Below are 19,568 nucleotides of genomic sequence, written 5' to 3'. Positions count from 1 at the left end.
TGTATGCTGAAAAATGAGGCAGATCTAAAACTCATGTGGGCTGTACGGCTGGAAACAGTAAGTGGGGGACTTCTTGTCGTTCAAAATTTCCCAAGTCCACCATGATGTAAATATGCCATCCATATGGTTCATGAGGTTATTCTTATGGGGATAGACTGAAATTATAAAAACATTAGCATAATCCAAAACTTTTGTGGCCACCTGAATGTTTTAATGGCAGAAGCTCAATCCTACCGTGTGGCCCACTCGAGGTTTGGATCAATATCATTGTTAGGTCCATGATGTAACATAATTTAAAAAAACTGATGGCGGGGATAGATTTATCACAAACATCACTGTGTGCGCCACCTAGATATGTTACTACTTTTAACACTCTATGTGGCGGCATTTTAGTAATTTACGGAGGATAGGATTTTTAATTCTTTAGATTACATAGGGTAGGGAAGCAGGCTGGCTACTCAACCAGATGGTAGCGAGTCTCATGAGACGTCACCATGTTCTACGGGCTCCACCATGATGTATGTATTGTATCCACACCATCCATCCATTTGGAGAGATCATTTTATGAAGTGAGCCAAAGAATTAGGCAAATCCAAAGTTCAAGTAGACCCCGCCACAGAAAACAGTGGACGGTGACGACCACTGTTGAAACCTTCTCATGTTGGGATCTAACTTTTTTATAAGTTAAAAAAGATATGAAATAATGTAAAGCATAAATATTAGCTTGATCGGAAGCTTCCGTGGCTCAAAGAGGTTTTAATGGTAAGCATTCAATTCCCATTATTTTCTGCAGTGGGGTATACTTCAAATTTAAATCTTTCTTGCTCTTTGGATTATGCCCTAAAATGATGTCGCGAAATGAATGGCGGTATGGATGGTCGAGTGTGTGCATCTCCAAACGGAGAGAAAAGTCTAACAGAACTTCAACTGAGAGAGCATGCATTGTAAGGCACTAGACTCTCCGGGTAAAACAGATCCTATTTCACCATGTCACTTCACTAGCCTCGTGGCTACGGAAGTGTTCAGTATCTAATCCGCTCTCGCATGGGACGACAATGAATGGGTAAAATAATCATTTTACACCCAGATCCATAGCTCGAGATCGATCCCTAGTTGGGGTGGCTAATGTGTGTGTACTGATATGGGTGTGTACTCACATGCTAAGCCAAAAAATTTTAAAAATAAAAAATAAAATTAAAATGTAAGAAATTTTTACTGTAGCCCCTTCGCTGAAATAGTTAGATAATGTAAGCCGTCCACTTCTTTGTCACTCCAACAAATAAGGGAGCGGATCACGTATCACTCGGATAACACCGTGGTGGGTGTTTCCCTGACTGTGGGGCCCACCTTGATGTATGTGTTGTATATCCACAGTCCATCAGTTTTTTTCAGCTCCTTTTACTGAAATTGAAGCAGATTCAAATCTCAAGCAGACCACCACAGGAAACTATGGTCATTGAACGCCAACCATTAAAACTTCCTAGGGCCACTATAATGTTTATTTTCCATCCAACCTGTTGATAAGCTCACACAGAACTGTATGAAGGGAAAACACAAATGTGAGTCTGATCCAAAAGTTGTGGCCCCCAAAAAGTTTTTAATGATCAATCACCACTGTTTCCTGTGGTGTGGTCCATCTGAGATCTGAATTTATTTAATTTTTGGTATTATGCCCTAAAATAAATTGATGAAACATATAGATGGCATGGATATACAAAAAATACATCAAGGTGGACCCCACGATCAAAGAAACACCTACTATAATTAGAGGTGGGCATCGAGTCAAGTCGAACCGGATTGGGCCCAACTCGACTCGGTTCAAAGTTTTCAATGCTTGACCCGAACTCGATTTGATCCAGGACCGAGTCTGGGTCCTTTGAATCAATCCGATCCGTTGTACTGCTGGCTCGACCCGAACCGAGTCCGGCTCGGTCAAAGAAATCAAGTCGGATTGGGTTAGGTATGGTTCGGATCGAATCTTCTTTACCCTAAAAGAGTTTCAATGATGGACGTTCAATCCCCACTACTTTTTGCAGTGTGGTCCACTTGATCTTTAGATCTATTTTTCAACTTAAGCCTTAAGATGACCCCGCCGAGTGGATGGATGGTTTAGATATAGCACATACCTCATGATGGGACCCATAGAACTTGCTAACGGCAACACGCCAAACCAGCTGGCTGGTGCGTGGTATACCTGCCAATCCAGAGTTTTTTCTTGGGACTGCAGCCATGCATTGGGATACTATGTGGGCCCATGGTGATATTTGTAAGAAATCTACACCGTCCATCAGCTGTGAAAGCTCATTTTAGTACATGATACCAAAAAATAGGTGGATCCAAAGCTCAAGTGTGCCGGACGAGAGGGAAAACCAAGGAAGGTGGTCAATGAATCTACACTGTTTCCTCTCGTAAGAGCCACTTGAGTTTTGGATATACTTCATTTTTTGCCGCATGTCCTAAAATGAGCTCCCAAAACGGATGAACGATATGGATTTATCACAAACATCACGGTGAAACCCACCTAGCATCCCACGCAGGAACTTTACGTGAAAGGCTTTTGTCAGGGAGCTCAGTGCTCAAGGCACCTTGAGCCGCCCGCGGGTGAGAAGACAGGTTGGCTACTCCCCATGCCACCAGTCAATGGATGGTAAGTTGGTGCTCTGTGGACCCTACCATGATGTATTTATTTCATCCATGTCGTCCATCTATTTTTCTAGATCATTTTATGGTATTTTTTTTTTTTTTAAAAGTATATCACAGTCTCAAGTGGACAACATTATAGGAAACAGTGTTGAATAAACATCGTGCAAATCGAATCAAATCGGATTGGTCTGAATTGACCATTGATCCAAACTCGATTCAATTTACAGTCGGATCTGACTAGGCCAACTCGATCCGACCTGATTCTGGCCTTCGGTTCGGGTTGGTTTGGGTCGAAACAGGTCGAATCGGGTCAGATCCCCCTGATCGGATCAGAAATGCCCAAATGCCCAACTCTAACTATGGTGTTACCAGGGAATAAATTACATCATATTGCTGCCCGGACGCAATCAGTCCTGGCAAGGGCTATGTGGGGCACCGTTTGTGGCAGATTGTAGGTTTAGATGTGAACACACCATGAGAAGCCGTGAGGATTGAATTCCCACCGTTAAAAAATTCATAATGCCAACCGTGATGTTTATTCGCCATCCAACTTCGTTTTTTTCGTTAGCTTGATAGTACACCCACTGTGAGTTCACACTTCACTGTTAGCCACCCACACTAGGAATTCATACCAAGACCCAGCGTTGAGACGAGGTATCTTTCACTCGGTCTACCACTATTTGCCATCTAACCTGTTCATAAGGTTACATATACCTGTACAAGGAAAAACATAATTATCAGTTAAATCCAAAATTTCTGTACCCCAAATAGTTTTTAACGGTAGGCTTTCAATCCCCATTTCTTCTTATGGTGTGGTCCACTCGAGCCTTCAATCTACCACTTTTTTAGGCTCATGACCTAAAATGGTCTGAAAAAATAGATGGACGGCGTGGATAAAATACATACATTATGGTGGGCCCCACGGAGCCCCTGACAGGACCGTCCATCTCTAGCCAGGCGCCCGGGGGGTTAGTACACAATCCGCACCCGTCCTTACCACCCAATCCAGCAAATAAGCAATAAACCAAACTTCAGCAATGATCCTAACCTTTGATTTCTAGAGTCGAAAGCAAGCCCCGTTGGCGGCAACACACGTTGTATCCTGAGTCGCGAGAGGGGAAAAAATAGCTCTGTCGCAGCCCCAACCTTTCCATCCTTTCGTCTGCCTAAAACGCTGCAACCTCTCTCGCTCGCTCTCTACTTGAGACGGAAGAATAAAATCAATGGAGGATCTGGAGAAGGAACTTTCAACGCATGGCCTGACGATTTCCTCATTTCCTGACAAAGGCCGTTGTCTCTTTGCGACCAGAGACTTCTCTCCAGGTATGTACTCATCTCTCCATTCGTCTCCATCTATCCCTTCATCGATTTCCCGTTCTCATCCCAACCCTACATCCGATTTCCACGCATGATACCAATTTCATACCCTTTTTTTTGTACTTTCTTATTGGATTTTGATTGATTATCAGTCTAGCAGTTAAAATGAAAAGAGAGTCACTTTTCACACTCTCTCTATTTGCTATATACATCCAAACTATCTACTTTTCGGTATACGATAATACAACTTTGTAGTACCGTACAACCAAAATGTAAAAAGTATGGGTGTACGTATCAAGCAGAGCGGATGGGGGTAGCATTTTCCCAAAAGAAAATTTTAGATACTCTTGCAGAGTGTGGTGGATGATACTCAGGCGCTTGGAAATTACATAGAAATTGTATGCTTGGCATACAAGCATTGCAAATCAAACTGTACAAAATTTCAGTCCCAGTTTAGATGTATCATGGACCAAAAATCATGCCTATGTGATTATCAGAATATCGGATTGGTTGACATTTATTGGACGGTTAATAATAAAAAATATCCAATGGTCCTATTGCAACAAACAAGTGTCCAAGAATCAGATGTTAGGATTGCTCAACTAATCTGGTTTTGGGACTTTCCACAATTTAGTTTGTTTAGCTTTAGTTAATGCATGTAATGTCTACAATTTCTGGGTGCCTGCATTTCCAGCATCATATGCTGCTAGAGTATCAAATAACTCGCCTTTCCCAAATGAAAATTTCATCTGATTAACATTTGTTTCAGTTTCCCACCGACATGTCACATATGTGGGAAGTCTGAACCGTGCATAAGGAAGGCTCAGTCATAAGATCAACTGGTGCAAAGATCAGGCTATTCCACTCATTGGGTGGGCCGCATCACTTAAAGAAATCTGTGGCCCACCTGATGACTGAATTGGCCTTCTTTTTTTTTTTGCACCAAGTGATCTTTACAATGTGGCCCGCCTTTTCAACTGCTTGGATGTTCTGTGCGTGTGACAGTTTAGTGGGAGAAATAGAGTGGCATAGTAAGCTTTGCATGCTGGGGGCTGTATGTGATCATATTTTGTTAATGATAGAATAACTCTCCTTAGATCAGTCCATACTAAGGCTTGATCATTCATTGAAATGTGTCCTGCTGCTTGTCTGAACTCATATTAAGCAATTAAAATCTCACTGATCTTTTTCTTTTCTTGAAATAAATCTGGAGTGCATTAAGAACTATACTCCTATAAGTCCCCCATCCAAAGTGGGGCCCATTGGATGAATGGTTTTGAATCACCAAAGTGTAAGTCCCGCATGAATAGAATCCCGTGTATCATAAAAGCTGCAAGTTTGCTGATGAGGAGGACCCGGTAATTCCTAGCATAAATGTTTAAAAACTTGATAAGCTATCTTTGGATGTGAACCATGATCTCGAAATGGAATTCAGACATTAGTAAGCTTTCAAATGAAACCTGTCGTAGAAGTGTGCAAAACTGCTGACATTTCATAACCATCCCTTTCTTTTGTTGTAGTAATGGAAACTATGCATTTCAGGAGAAGTGATTATTTGTCAAGATCCTTATGCCTCGACACCAACTAACTCACCTGCTGACCTAAGATGTGATGGATGTTTTGCTTCTAGTAACCTAAAAAAATGCTCAGCATGTCGGATAGCATGGTACTGTGGGAGCAGATGTCAGGTATGATTTGGGATATTTCTTGTATGTGGTTCTTTTGGGACTTGGGACCATTCGTTTTACAAATTTTCTTCGTTGTATTTTCTTTTGGCTGCATTTTAATATTCAATTGAATCCCATCATAATAATACAATTCATTAAAGAGAAGCCGATGATAAAGAGAAACAGATGAATCATGAAAGGAGGGATAGGCCCACATCATCTGTGGTAAAGTACTGGCCCAAGCTGCAACTACTGTCATTTCAATTCTGTTGTATATCTTTTCTTTAATAAATATTACTGTTACCTTCCTATTAAAACAAAAAACTGCCATTCAACTCCAATTCTTAATGCACGTTGTAGTAATTCAATCCATAAAGAGAAGCAGTAAAGAGAGCATGGAAGCAGGAATAGGCCCATACCATTCGTGGTGAAGAATTGGCCCAAACTACCACGACCCTCATTTCAAATCTGTTGTCTCTCTTCTTTAATAAAATTACTGTTTTACCATTCACAGAAAGAAAGAGGAAAAAAAATAAAAAAAATCAATCATTCAGCTCCAGCGCTAAATTCATAGAATTCTTGTACGAGGTTTTGTTGTCATGAATTGTAAAGGTTTCCTCCCCCTACCCACCCGCTCACACATGCACATTCCTTCTCTAATCGATTAAATAAATTGCAATTAATTTCAACAGATAATTCAAATGCATCTTCAACCTATGGCTTAAATGAGGATATGGTCCGTGATAGAGTGGAATGGTGTAACAGGATTCGTTCTTACTGCATTTCTTCTTGCTGCGATCCTGACCCCAATTAGTTGGGATAAGGCTTTGATGACAATGACAATCTCAATACATCCTCAACTTGGAGTTGACTAGGGCAGAACAGTTCTGAATGAAGATTTTGGTTTTAAATATGTACACATATGACATATCTATGATCTGCCTAAGTTTTTGGTTTTAACATCCCAGTTACATCTTACTGCATTTCTTCGACTTTGAATGTTTACACCAGCTATTATATATGTACACATATCTATGATCTGCCTAAAATTGGCTTAACAGATTGTCCATCTAGAAATAATAACAGAATGCAGTGGTTATTAGGGGTTCCAACAAGTGGATGCATACAGTATACCACTTTTATTTCCTCTATTAGGGAGACACAATCACATAACCCACAGAGATGGTCAAAATGACACTTGTTGTTAGCCAAGGAAATGACTCGTCTTAAAAACAAGATACGACACGCTCATCATCATCGAAGCTTTATCCCAATTAATTGGGATCGGCTACATGAATCCTGTTCCACCATTCCACTCTATCAAGCGCCATAACTTCAGTTAGACCATAGGTCATCAATTCTTTTCTTAGTACCTCCACCCACGTCCTTTTAGGCCTTCCCTTTGCCTTTTTAGAGCCTTAATGCTACATAGCTAATGAAAATAGTCGCATGTAGTGTACACTACATGATTAATTTCCAAACGCTATATGCTACATAGACTACACTACACGTTATGCAGCTCACATTACAAGTTATTTTTCACTACAACATTAAAATCATTTAATGTTTTAATGATTTGTTATATTTTTCTATTTTCAATAAAAATCAGTTAATTTTTTCAATACTTTTTGTAAAATAATATAAGTAACAGAATTAAATAAGTTTCGTTGCTAATTCTTTACTATTATACTTAATCATACCCTTTCCAATTACTTTAGGTTGTGTTTGGTTGCACCAAATGTCTTGAAATTTTGTTAAATTTCATTATTAATCAGTCTAATTTTGTGTAGAATATCATGAAATTGGTGCAACCAAGTGCAACCTTGATTAAAAACCTGAAAGTAGGGGTGAGTGCTATGTTATACGCTATTCACTATTTAAAACACTGGAATTCCCTATCAAAATGGATATAGGCACAACTTTCATTTTTGTATTCCATTTCCATAAAACTTCAATGCTATTCTGTTATTGCTACAAAGTAACTCAATAGCAACTTATGGAATTATCAAGTCTTCTTTATCTGATTTACAGTGTTTTATTCTCAGAAATTAGAATGGAAGTTGCATCAACTTGAATGCCAAGCTCTTGTAGGACTTAATGAGGATAGACGGAAGATGCTTACGCCTTCTATACGTTTGATGGTGAGACTTGTCCTGAAAAGCAAACTGCAGAGTGAGCAGGTAAATAATTATGCTCAGTTTTGCACTCACACATTGGATGTTTCGCAGTTAATTTTCTAGCTTCTTATTCCCTTAAATATGATCCATTTCCTTTTCTTAGAACTTCATCTCATACTCTGAATGTCCACACATTTGATCTGAGACTTGTCTGTCTTTGCATCATCTCCCTCCCTCTCTCTTCTTTTATTGAGTTGCTCATTTTATCATTGGAAATATCATTGTTTCAAGATCATCACCCTCTTGGGCCATTTTCTTATGCCAAGTAATTTGATTTCATCATTCTTTATTACCACTTTGTGCACTAGGAAGCAATATTAATGTCTATCTAAATGGATCGTGCATTGTACCTGGACATGTCACCCATCATTGCAATTTTTATTACCATGTTCCTTGGCCTAGAGAATTTGGCATTCTCTTTCATTTCAAAAACTTACAATGACTACTTAAGGTGAAAACGGTGATTTGCTGCCTTGTTCACTGTTTGGCTCACCCGCTGTTGCTCTTCCCTTGTGCCTCACCGCATGGTGATTCTGACTGTTCATCTAGTAGGTCCCAGTGTGGAAGGACCACTTGGTAAAAATCTTACTAGAATGGTTCACATTTCAACACCTTTTTATGGATGTTGTGATTCTGATCAATGGCCTATTAGATGAAGGACAAGGGCAAGCAATGCTTGCCAAAATCACTAACTATGCTTTTGCATGATGTAAATGTTTCAATATTCCTTTTAAATTTTAATCTCTTGTTTGCAGAATCTATATGTAGAACCATTCCTGTAATGTCTGCCATGTGCAATTTCTTACCAGTTCCAGTGATGTTGCAAAGGGCAATATATCAACTTTTCCATTAGCATTTTTTAATTTATTTGTTCTATTTCTAGGTGATCCCAAGTACTGCTACAGACAACTACAATTTGATCGAGGCATTGATGGCCCGTATCCTTTTCTTTTCTTTTCTTTTCTTTTTAATATTTTTTTATGATATTTTCTATTCCTTTGGCATTGTCAGTTTTCTTTAGATGGACTGTTTGGTTGACTTTCGATTTTTCCCTAGATATGTCTGATATTGGTGAGAAAAAGCTAATCTTGTATGCCCAGATGGCTAACCTTGTCAATTTAATACTTCCATCGCTAGAGATCAACATAAAAGAGGTTGCACGAAACTTTTCAAAGGTATTTTGTAAAATTATCTTATACTTCCAATTGCGCATTCGTTTTCTTTTTCTTTTAGGACCTGTTTGGATTTTGTGTTATCCAAAAAGTAATTTGGAAAGGAAAATGTCACATGAATCCTAAATAACATGTTTGTTGGAGCATACATGATTTTCATCGAAACGTGTAAAGTCCCGTGAGAGCTGTCTCTCAAAAAATGTGGAATCTCTGTCTTAGAGTTGTGTGGGTGTGCACATGCATGCATGTGTGTGTGCACTCACGTGTGCATGTGCGCATGGGGGGTGTGTGTGTGCGCGCGCGCATTTTGTGGAGGAAATGGAAATGGTCCTTTCTTGAGGTAAACTGACTTGCAAAGCTATTTTCACTTCTGCAAACGGTCAAAAACGTTGCATCCGAGAAAATCAATCTCCTTTCCACAGTTGAATCCTGTTTTCCACCAATCCAAACAGCCCCTTTATGCTTTTATAGGAAGCGTCAGTTTTATTTTATTGATCATGTTCATATTATTCTATTGAAGTCTTTCTGATGCCTCTCGTTCTTATTCAGCTTGCGTGCAATGCTCATACAATCTGTGACAGTGAACTCAGGCCCCTGGGGACAGGGCTTTACCCTGTAATTTCCATCATTAACCATAGGTAGTCTACTTTTTGCCAATTGACATGTTTTGATTTACCAGCCAAATCTTCTTTATCGCCAAGGAAGGTTTCCTGCAGTTGGCGCTTTGTATTTGGAACCCATTCCTCCTAATCTAGTGCATGTTGGTATTCAACCAAAATGATTTCCATTATAACCTTTTCAACAACTAAGTTTAAAGCATGAACTTTCTTTATTTTGTTATGGTTTGGAGTTGCAGTTGTTTGCCCAATTCGGTGTTAGTATTTGAAGGAAGATTAGCGGTGGTTCGTGCTGTGGAACCTATAGCCAAAGGTGCTGAGGTAAGATCTTCTCCTATTTGTTTTCAGTAGCATTATTAGTAATTCTTTGAATCGATATTTCTTCTGTTGTAGAAATTGGATTTGTTGCTTAACACTGTTTGTTGTGGTGATATCTAAGGTGTCAATTAGTTATATAGAAACTGCTGCGAGCACTACAACTCGGCAGAAAGCTCTCAAAGAGCAATACCTCTTCACTTGCACATGTTCCCGCTGCATGAAAGTGGTACAGTTCAGACTTGCTTATTCAAAGCTGATTTGTTGTTGTTCCTGTTGCCTGTTAGTTCTAAGTTCTTACTACATATAGAAATGTCCCTTTTTCCATCCTTGATGGATGCAATTTAACTTACTGCTGCTATATTGAAGGGCCTGTATGAGGATCTTCAGGAAAGTGCTGTTCTGGAAGGTTATAGATGCAAGGACAAGAAATGTGATGGTTTCTTGCTACTTGATTCCGGTATGTCATCATGGGTCCCAATTTGGCGTCTTAAATCTTAGAAATCTTTGTGTACACTTTCATGTTTTCTGTATTCTGCAGGTCACATGTTTTACCTAGGGAATGTTTTGCAGATAAAAAAGTGTTTATATGTCAACAATGCGGGCTTGTTAGGACTCAACAAGAGATTGAAAAGATTGCAACTGAAGTTGAACAGCTTTCAGAAAAGGCTACTCTTTCTCAATCCTCTGGCAGTATCCTGCAATCTTCTTGTATCTTAAGAATACAATAAATCTCATATCTTAGAACATCTAAATATTAGGTCTATATATGATCTTATATTTAAAAAGTCATGGGGCATGACCCGTGGTTTAACTGAGGATGTGATCCTTGATAGAGTGGAATGGTCGAACAGGATTCATTATAGCCAACCCCAATGAGTTGGATAGGGCTTAGATGAAGATGATGAAATAGATCGAGTTAGTCATCTGAGCGAAAAATTTAGGTAGCTGCCATGTGATATGCACTGTCCATATGGGCCCATCAGCATGCTACAAGAACCGCTGACATCTTGGGGGTAGGCTCCTTGTACAGCACCTATAACATGCTGTCTTTTTTTCTTTTTGTCGGATGAGGTTTGTTATATGATTCCTCATACGTAATTTATCTTGAAACCGATTACAGACTATATTATTGATCCTTTGACATACATTAGATTTTTTTGAAGCCAGTGCTATGTATAAGATCATTGAGCAACTCCAGCTGCAACTCTGTCATCCACTTTCAATCAATTTGATGCGAACTCGAGAAACTCTTCTGAAGGTGCCATCATATTTTCGGTTACTTTTCAGTGTTCTTTTTAATGTTTCTCTTCCTACCATTATGCTAGAAGATAGTTACAAGCTACAACTCTGTGACTAATACACCAATATGAGCATGTATGGGCCTGCATCTTACCCTTTTATGGTTTAGTTTCCTCGATAAAATTGTAGTCGACACAAGTTATTCAATTTTGTGGACACCGTCCTACGAGTCCACAATTTTTGTGGGACATGGTGATCATAGGTGGTCTATATCCTCTCATGTATGATTAGGTAATGATTAGTTGGAGGTACCATTTTCGAGAAGTGGATAGACCCAAACTCTTCTCATTAATATAATATTTATTATTGATCACGAGCTTTGCTAAGCCCACACACATGTGCTATAAAGCTCATGTACATGCCAGACATGTGCAACATAGCAGTATAGGAACGAGATCCAATCCGTCCATCAGAATGGCACCACTATATTGATGCCCTAGCCCAAGGGTCAGGTTGATCCACTGGTCAAGCAGGCCACAGTTTGCAAAACAAATGTATGGCTTTGAAAAACTTGGCCGAAGTTTTCTAACCCATCCAATTGCTTCCAATATTGGATCCCACTGCTAATTGGACTATATTTGTTTTTGAGTAAACATGTATATGGTTGAAGCAACCTGATGGATGGATTAGATGTCGCACTTATGTGCCATGCTGGCTTATGTGTGGCATGTGATGGATTTGATTATAAAATGAAGCAAAAGTTAAAGGTTTTTGAAAAATTCAATTATTAATTTTGATAGGATCCCCAGCTAGATCAGCCCATGTTTCTCAAAATGAAGAAAAAAACTATTAATCATACATGAAGTAGATCCGTCGATCGTTGCAGTTGTTGTTGCCGATTTCCCTCTCCCAGATCTATCTCAAATAATGAGAGATGAGAGCTTTCGTCTGTATCTTAGTAAGGTCCAGATCAACCTAGAGCCACTCATATGATCAAGGTGTTCCAAAATGGTAACGGTGGCCGTAACGGCCACCACTATTACCATTATGATACGGGCCGTTACGGCTCCCATATCGGCCGTTATGGCCATTTTTTAGTTTTTGAAAAAAATTGTTACTAGACCGTTACGAGACCATTTTTCTGTAACAGCCATTTCGACCCCGTAATGCGTAACGGTTATGACCGTTACCGTTATGTAACCGATTTTGAATACCTTGCATATGATGGACCCCACACAACCACATATGGACCTGAGGGCATGACTCACCTGCTCTCCCTTTTCACACTATCTCTCTCACTTTTGCTTTTAAGGTGACGTCACCATATGGTGCTCCACCACCCTACAGACATCTATGTACCCTACTATGAAGGATGTTTATTTACCTTCCTAATCCATACAACATAATCATCTAAATCCATGGTCACCATCGTTAGGCAATTTTCCTGCTACCCAAGGTAGGGATCAAATCAATCTGAACCATTGGTATCCATCAAGCATGATTTAAAACAAATCAAGAATATTTTTAAAAAAAAAGAAGCAGAAGAAGAAGAAGAAGAAGAAGAAGAAAAGTTAATGGTTTAAAAGCCACAATTAACCAATTAGAGACTTCAGAAGTGTTGAATAACCTTTTAAACACTTGATGGAAGGTCCTACTAGTTCATGTCTCGGGTAGAACAAGTGGATCCCATATTAGATCATGCATGCTTCAAGGACTATGATGAAAACACCCAGCTACACCCACTTTCAATGGCAATGCAGTAGACTCATGAGGAGAGCTAAAGCATGATCAATCAAACCCTCGCCATCCACGCATCCTCAGGTCACGGGGATTTGACGGAGCTAATATAATGGCAAGCCTTTCAAGTCTAGTTGTGATGGGTTTCATAGGCTTGATACTTGCAAGCGACCCTTGCCAATGCAAGTGACCAAAGGCCCTATCCAAGGAACCATCCATTGCACACACACTGACATGAGGTAGGGAAGAAGGCAAACTGACATTAAGTCGGCCCCGATGGGCAAAGACTGTCCATCCTGACACCAAACCAATCTCCTCACATGAGATAATCATCCAATCATATCACAAATAGTGTCCATCCTGACACCAAGCTAGTCCCCTCCCATGAGATGATCATTCAATCATATCACAGGTATGCTAAAAAACTTGTATGGTCATGGTCAAGGCAATAAGGTCCACGAATCATAACTCTCCCTAGGCTACCAAGTCGTTGTTTTCAATCTCAAATGCCCAAGAGCATCAAAGGCTATACCTCTCAAACCTACATAAACATGTTCCATAAGAATTAACTCAGAAATTCACCATGTTATCAATTAAGGTCTAATAACATTGGTCTTCAAGGACACTAGCCCAACAGCGTGTACACAAGTGGCATTTCTAGTCTATGGAGGAAGATCATAGCTGCTAAGTATGAGTTAGCTCCTATGAGTTGGTGGACTAAAAGTTCTTCTCCTTGTCATTCCTCCTTTATATGGAGAGGTATTTCTCGAGTGGCTCCTAAAGTTTTCGATGGTACCAATTTGTTATCAGGATGGGGTCTAGGGATAGATTCTAGGAGGATGTGTGGTGTGGTGATTCACCACTTCAGGCGTCTTTTCCAGGAATGGCTCGTCTTTTCCATGTTTCTAGTATCTTTGTGGCAAATTGCTTCTTGAATCTAGCCTTCGGGGGGAGTGGACTCCCCCCTGCTGTCAAGAACTTTTTTAGTCCAAATTTGATGACTTGCTTTCTCTTTTGGCCCATCTGCAGGGTTGATCGTTTCCCCATGAGTTGAAGATTCTCTCTTTTGGCGATTTAGCAAATCCAGAGAATTCTCAGTTCATTCCTTCTTTGCAGTTCTGATTCAGACTGATGATGGAAGTGCTGGTAGTCACAATTGCTGCTATGGTTTATAAATCTCCTCCTAAAGTTTCTGCCTTTGCTTGGCTTGTTGGGAGGAACAAAGTTATTATGATAATCTCCGAAAGAGATTGATGGTCTTAACATGTGTTTACTATGTATGAAAGCTGAGGAATCTGTGGATCATCTGTTCATTCATTGCTGGTTCTCTAGGATTATCTAATCTAGAATCCTTCGATGTTCGGGTGTGATCTGGGTGATGCCGGGCTTGATTAAAGGCTTGTTCCGTTTGTGGCATGCTGAAGGAGGAGGTAGGCTAGGGAAATCCAAATGGAAGGTTGTGTTGTTGTCTATCTTTTGGTCCTTGTGGAGTGAGAGAATTGGTCACTGCTTCTGGAATATCAATGGGTCTACCAATGGCATCCTTAGTCGGGTTCATTTGTATCTCGAGGATTGGGTCCCCTAGTTGTGGGTGTGGACTTGTTGCATGTTTCTTGGCTTTCCTTTGTTTTTTTCCTTTTTTGTTGTTCTTCTTAGGTTTTTAAGGCTGTTTTCTGTTTTTGTTTTCTTTCTTTTTCTTTTGTTGTCTTTTCGTTTTTGACCGCTCGCCCTAATACCATTTTATCAGCTTTCAAAAAAAAAAATTAAAAAAAAAAAAAAAAAACAGCATGTACATGACCTTTATTGCACATGTATGTGTGCTTAGAAAAGCTCATTGAGCACATTTGTCTTTTTATTGGGTTTCGTCATGACTTGGGGATTGGTGTTGTTTCTTACTGCAGATTTTGATGGAGCTTAAAGATTGGAGAGGAGCACTATCATATTGCAGATTGACAATTCCAGTCTATGAGAGTATGTCCTGTTTCAACTTTACTCAAAAGCATTGGGCCTATTAAAGCCATGGTCTGAAATATTGTATGATACGACTTGGTATCATCTGTGTTATATCAGTTTCGGTCCAAAACGAAACGTCGCCACATTGATATGGCACTGAGCTGGACTGGATCAGGGCGAGCTGTACCAGTTTTGACCCTGGGCGAATCGCACTCCAAAACCGCTACTTAAATCCACAACTAAAGCTCTTCGAATGTTCTGATTGTTGCTTGCTTGATTTTGGCTCTGGAATGTTGATACAATTAACCTTCTGCATGAGAAGCACTAGTTTATCTATTAGCGTCAATGTTGTCAAAATCGTTATCATATCATAAATCGTAATAGGGGTTGAATAGTATCGAATGGCAAATCGTAAGATTTTATCTGATACACACACACACACACACACACACACACACACACCCACACACATGGGAAATGGTACTTAATAAGGGTGATGTCTCTCTTCAAATGCCCTCCCGCTGTCCTGAAGATTATTGAGAACAAAAGACATGACTTCCTTTGGCACAACAAGGGAGAGAAGAACAAATTCCACCTGGTGGAGTGGAAATCAGTGTGCAAGCAATATCATCAAGGTGGGACAGGCATAAACAATTTGAAGCTTATGAACCAGGCTTTACTGGGCAAGTGGATATGGAGATTATGCACAGAAGACAGTAGCTTGTGGAATAATGTTATCCAGAGCAAATATGGTAAATCGGCTGGTGGTTGGTGGTCCAAAGATTCCTCTCGTTACAAGGCTTCTGCGTTATGGAGAGGTATTATCTCCACTCAAGATCAAGTCTTGCAAGGCGTGGATTTTCAACTCGGTAAGGGCTCAAAATTTTGGTTTTGGAAAGATAGATGGGTGGAGAATGTCCCACTTTTGGAGAAATTCCCGTTAATTTTCTCTCTTGCTCCAAACCCAGAAAATTTGGTTGCTGATTGTTACTCTGTTTCTGCCGGAAAGATTGCCTGGACGGTGTAATGTAGGAGAAACCTGCAAGACTGGGAGATCCAGGAGTTTGCGGATCTCCTTGAGTGCATTTATAGGGTCCAGCCTCATCCTCTTCTCGACGACTCATTGATCTGGACATATTCCAAGACCAGCAGCTTCTCGGTTAGCTCTTTCTGCCTCCAATTGGACTATACTTCTCTCTCCATTGATCCCCAATGTAAGCAAATTTGGAAATACCCAGCCCCGCCCAAGTTTGTCGCTTTCGGTTAGCTGCTTAGCAAGAAGAGAATCCTCACAGTGGATAACTCAAGGAAGAGAGGGATGTGTTTGGTTAACATTTGTTTGTGTTGCATGAGGGTGGAGGAATCGGTTGACCATCTTCTGCTCCACTGTCCCTTCATTTCTTCTATCTGGGCTGATTTTTGGACCCGCTTTGATATCAGTTGGTGTCCTCCTGACGCAGTTGCCTCCCTCTTCTTCGCTTGGCATGGGGTGAAGCTAGGCAAGCTTCGATCTAGGCTGTGGAGAATGGCCCTTCTCGCCATTTGGTGGTCCGTTTGGAAGGAAAGGAACGGCAGATGTTTTCAGGATTCAGCAAATTCTGCTGCTTGGGTGTCTTCTAGAGCTAAATCGTTAATCATAGAGTGGGCTACTCATGTTGATTTTCTGATAGATTCCGACTTTTTGTTTCTAGGCGTGTAGCTTTTCTGCTTTCTCAGCAGGCTGGCTGCTGCCTTTTGTATTTGTTCTTTTCCTTTCTTTTTTAATACAAGTTTCACTAATTTTCAATATATATATATATATATATATATATATGGGAAATGGTACTATGAGGTCAACCTCATGGGAACTTTCCATGAGGTCGAGCTGTGTGAGCCCACCGTGATGTGTATCGAACATCAACCCCATCAGTCAGATGCACCATTTCATGGTGGGCCACGTGCTTAAAAATCAAGTCACTCCATGACTTGGTGTGCCACACCACATACAACAGTTGACAGGGGTTATCCTCCCATTAAAACATTCAAAATCATTTATTGGGCAACTGAGATGTGGTTCACAAATCCAGCTCATCCATTGTGTGTGTCCCACTTGGATGAGGGGTTAGACCAAGTTTCAGCGGCATCCAAAACTCAGGTGGGCCACACCAAGTGCTTTTATATATTTTAGGCATGTCTTCAAATGGTTTTAGACGGTATGGCCCACCTGAGTTCCGTATATGGCTGATTTTTGGGATATCTCATGAACTGAAGGGGACCCATCAAATGCACGGTGTTGATGCTCGACACATCGCGGTGGGGCCCACACAGCTCGACCTCATAGTACCAGTTCCCTTATATATATATATATATATATATATATATAAAACACATGAAAAGATATAAGTATATCAGAAAATATTAAAAACTCATCAATCATGCATTTACCATCAACATGTACGAAAAAAGTAATACATATCATGATGCTATCAATTGAGATAATGTATATGGTATACATATCATGATAGTAAAGGTTTCTATCTTTTTCCTTTGTTTTCTATTTTTGTCTTTTGAAAGTTTTGCCTTAAAAGACATGCAAGATTCCTTTAAAAAATTTATTCTTTTGTACCTTTCTTGTGTAAAATCATGTTAGGAAAATGGCATTTGATTCCATTGTGAATAAAAAGATATCCTGATTTCTTTGTTTTGGGCTTTTGAATATCAAAATTCTCAAATCTCCTCTCTCTCTCTCAAAAGAAAAAATAAAATAAAATGAGGATATTTTGATAGGGGAGAGCCATTTTCATATTTTATGAGCAAAATGGAACAAAGAAAAAGAAAAAATTGAATAAAAAATAATATAATTTTGATTTTTTAAAGTTTTTTGGGCCCATTTAGGCAGTCCACAATTATCTTACGATTTGGCTGATTATTTAGGATCTGCGATTTGGGTGTATGATTCAAATCGTACACCCATATGATACGATATGAATCGTAGGAATTTGATAGCATTGATTTGCATCATTAGCAGCAGCATTTCTTGACACCATTAAGAAAGTGATTCTCATCTTTACTATATGCATACCAGTCTTCACTCTTCCCGTTATATATAGGAATGTTTGGCCTATTGTCTTTCCATTTTTTGTTTAATTTGGAAAATATCCATTTAATGTTGATTGATTATGCTTCCCATATCGCAGGAGTATACCCCGCAATTCATCCCTTGGTTGGACTGCAATATTACACTTGTGGGAAACTAGAATGGTTGGAATCCCATCTTCTATTCTTTTCTTGAGCATTTTGCTTTTACATTTTTCGTTACATCATGCTGGTTAAACTAACTTGATCAGTCCTTCATTTACCTTTCTTTCGTCCTCCGTTTGAAAATCTGATTAGCAAAATTATGACAATGAGTAGAAAAACCTCCATGAATGTTTAACGGGCTTTCCCTAATAAACCATCCATATGAGGCATTTTAAGTTTGATTTGTTGCCATCATTTATTTAGTGAAGAATGCCATGAGAAGTCTGAGATTTATTGGAGTTACTGAGGCACTATAATGGCAGAACACCCACACAATAAGGGTATGTTTTGGTGTCCTGAATATATCAGGCTCTGGAAATGCTTTTCTGCCCAAACCGATTTTTAGATCATTTCAGGTTAGCTGAAATGACTCAAAATTTGATTTGGGGCAGAAAAGCAGAAGCCTGAATGGCTTCTACCCAGCGCCACCAAAAAAAAAAAAAAAAACAGATCTACTTTGCAATTTGAGGTACATTCAAATGGTAGCTAAATCTTGGAACAATCTATCTAGTTGTGGAGGATGTTGCAATTTGCTTTAAAGCATTTCTTCATTGGGCATATCTGTCATAAAAGCAGAACAACTACCTTCAAAAGGTCCAGGTGCTTTTTCATGTATTTTTATGGTTAACAGAAACAATTCAAAGCAGCACCGTTCCTTTGTTTTAAAAGATGTATCATTTTATAATTTCGGAGAGTCTGTGCATAACTGAGAACATTTTGGAGGAAATGGAGCTCTACTTGAAGACCCCCATTTACTCCTCTCTTGTATGCTAATGCTGCCTGCTGTATGAATGGTTGTCTGGAATATCTTTTGGGATTTGTCTGATGAGATCCACCATTTTCTTTCCAGTACTTCTGGCACATTATTCCTTCTGTTGTTCAACAGGTTAATTGAGGAAACAAGGGTTGCTCTTAAATCCTTCACAAAAGCTGCAGACGTACTGCGGATCACACACGGGACGAGTACACCTTTTGTGAAGGAACTCTTCAGCAAGCTGGAGGAAGCTCGTGCCGAAGCTGCTTACAGTCTCAAGCAACATGATTGAGTGCTGATTTTCTTATGGAGCATGAATTGTAAAATAACCATCTTGGCTAGCAGAGTCACTCATCAGAGAGACAAGTTGTATTTGTTAACTTAGCTACAGCTTCATTCATCGGCCTGTTGGACACAGCATGCCACTCTTCCAGTTGAGGTTGCTGCACTCCTTTAGTTGAATATGCAGTGGAATGTAGCCTCTTTTTAACCATGTGCCATGTGCATGATGTAACCAAAGCCTTCACGATTATCTACAAATGTTGGCTCTCATACTGGGTCCACGTTAAAAAAAAATCATGAACGCATGTTAGTTCCAAATTCTTTTGAACTGGTATAGTGCGATGGATGTTTCACCATATAGCAATCAAATGAAACTTTCAGCATTCGAAATGGAAGTCTCATTAGAGACAGTA

General features: G+C 39.7%; 1 protein-coding gene across 2 annotated transcripts; it reads left to right on the top strand.

Annotated features, from left to right (window-relative positions):
- The first annotated feature begins 3,657 nt into the window (after nucleotides 1–3,657).
- On the top strand, nucleotides 3,658–19,483 carry LOC131242541 (histone-lysine N-methyltransferase ASHR1). Of its 2 annotated transcripts, none has more exons than XM_058241249.1 (14): nucleotides 3,658–3,966; nucleotides 5,503–5,648; nucleotides 7,673–7,807; nucleotides 8,688–8,742; nucleotides 8,861–8,979; nucleotides 9,526–9,614; nucleotides 9,833–9,914; nucleotides 10,033–10,137; nucleotides 10,278–10,368; nucleotides 10,482–10,619; nucleotides 11,063–11,169; nucleotides 14,789–14,858; nucleotides 18,017–18,080; nucleotides 19,006–19,483. In XM_058241249.1, the coding sequence occupies exons 1-14, from the start codon at nucleotides 3,867–3,869 to the stop codon at nucleotides 19,163–19,165; spliced, it is 1,461 nt and encodes a 486-aa protein (XP_058097232.1). In that variant the 5' UTR covers nucleotides 3,658–3,866; the 3' UTR covers nucleotides 19,166–19,483. The 2 variants fall into 2 exon arrangements, with proteins under 2 accessions (XP_058097232.1, XP_058097233.1); XM_058241250.1 differs by having other exon boundaries at nucleotides 3,659–3,966; nucleotides 10,482–10,601.
- Nucleotides 19,484–19,568: the final 85 nt, after the last annotated feature.

The sequence above is a fragment of the Magnolia sinica genome, chromosome 4 (assembly GCF_029962835.1).
Source record: "Magnolia sinica isolate HGM2019 chromosome 4, MsV1, whole genome shotgun sequence".
NCBI classification, from domain to species: Eukaryota; Viridiplantae; Streptophyta; class Magnoliopsida; order Magnoliales; family Magnoliaceae; genus Magnolia; species Magnolia sinica.
Note: the sequence above shows the minus strand (reverse complement) of the source record. Positions and strands in the feature narration are given on the sequence as shown.

Excerpts from the sequence above, each read along its gene's own strand:
- LOC131242541 (XM_058241249.1), top strand. The coding sequence starts at position 3,867 with ATGGAGGATCTGGAGAAGGAACTTTCAACGCATGGCCTGACGATTTCC. Across the intron at positions 9,915-10,032 it reads CTATAGCCAAAGGTGCTGAG|GTGTCAATTAGTTATATAGA; the intron begins GTAAGATCTTCT and ends GTGATATCTAAG. Across the intron at positions 14,859-18,016 it reads GACAATTCCAGTCTATGAGA|GAGTATACCCCGCAATTCAT; the intron begins GTATGTCCTGTT and ends CCCATATCGCAG.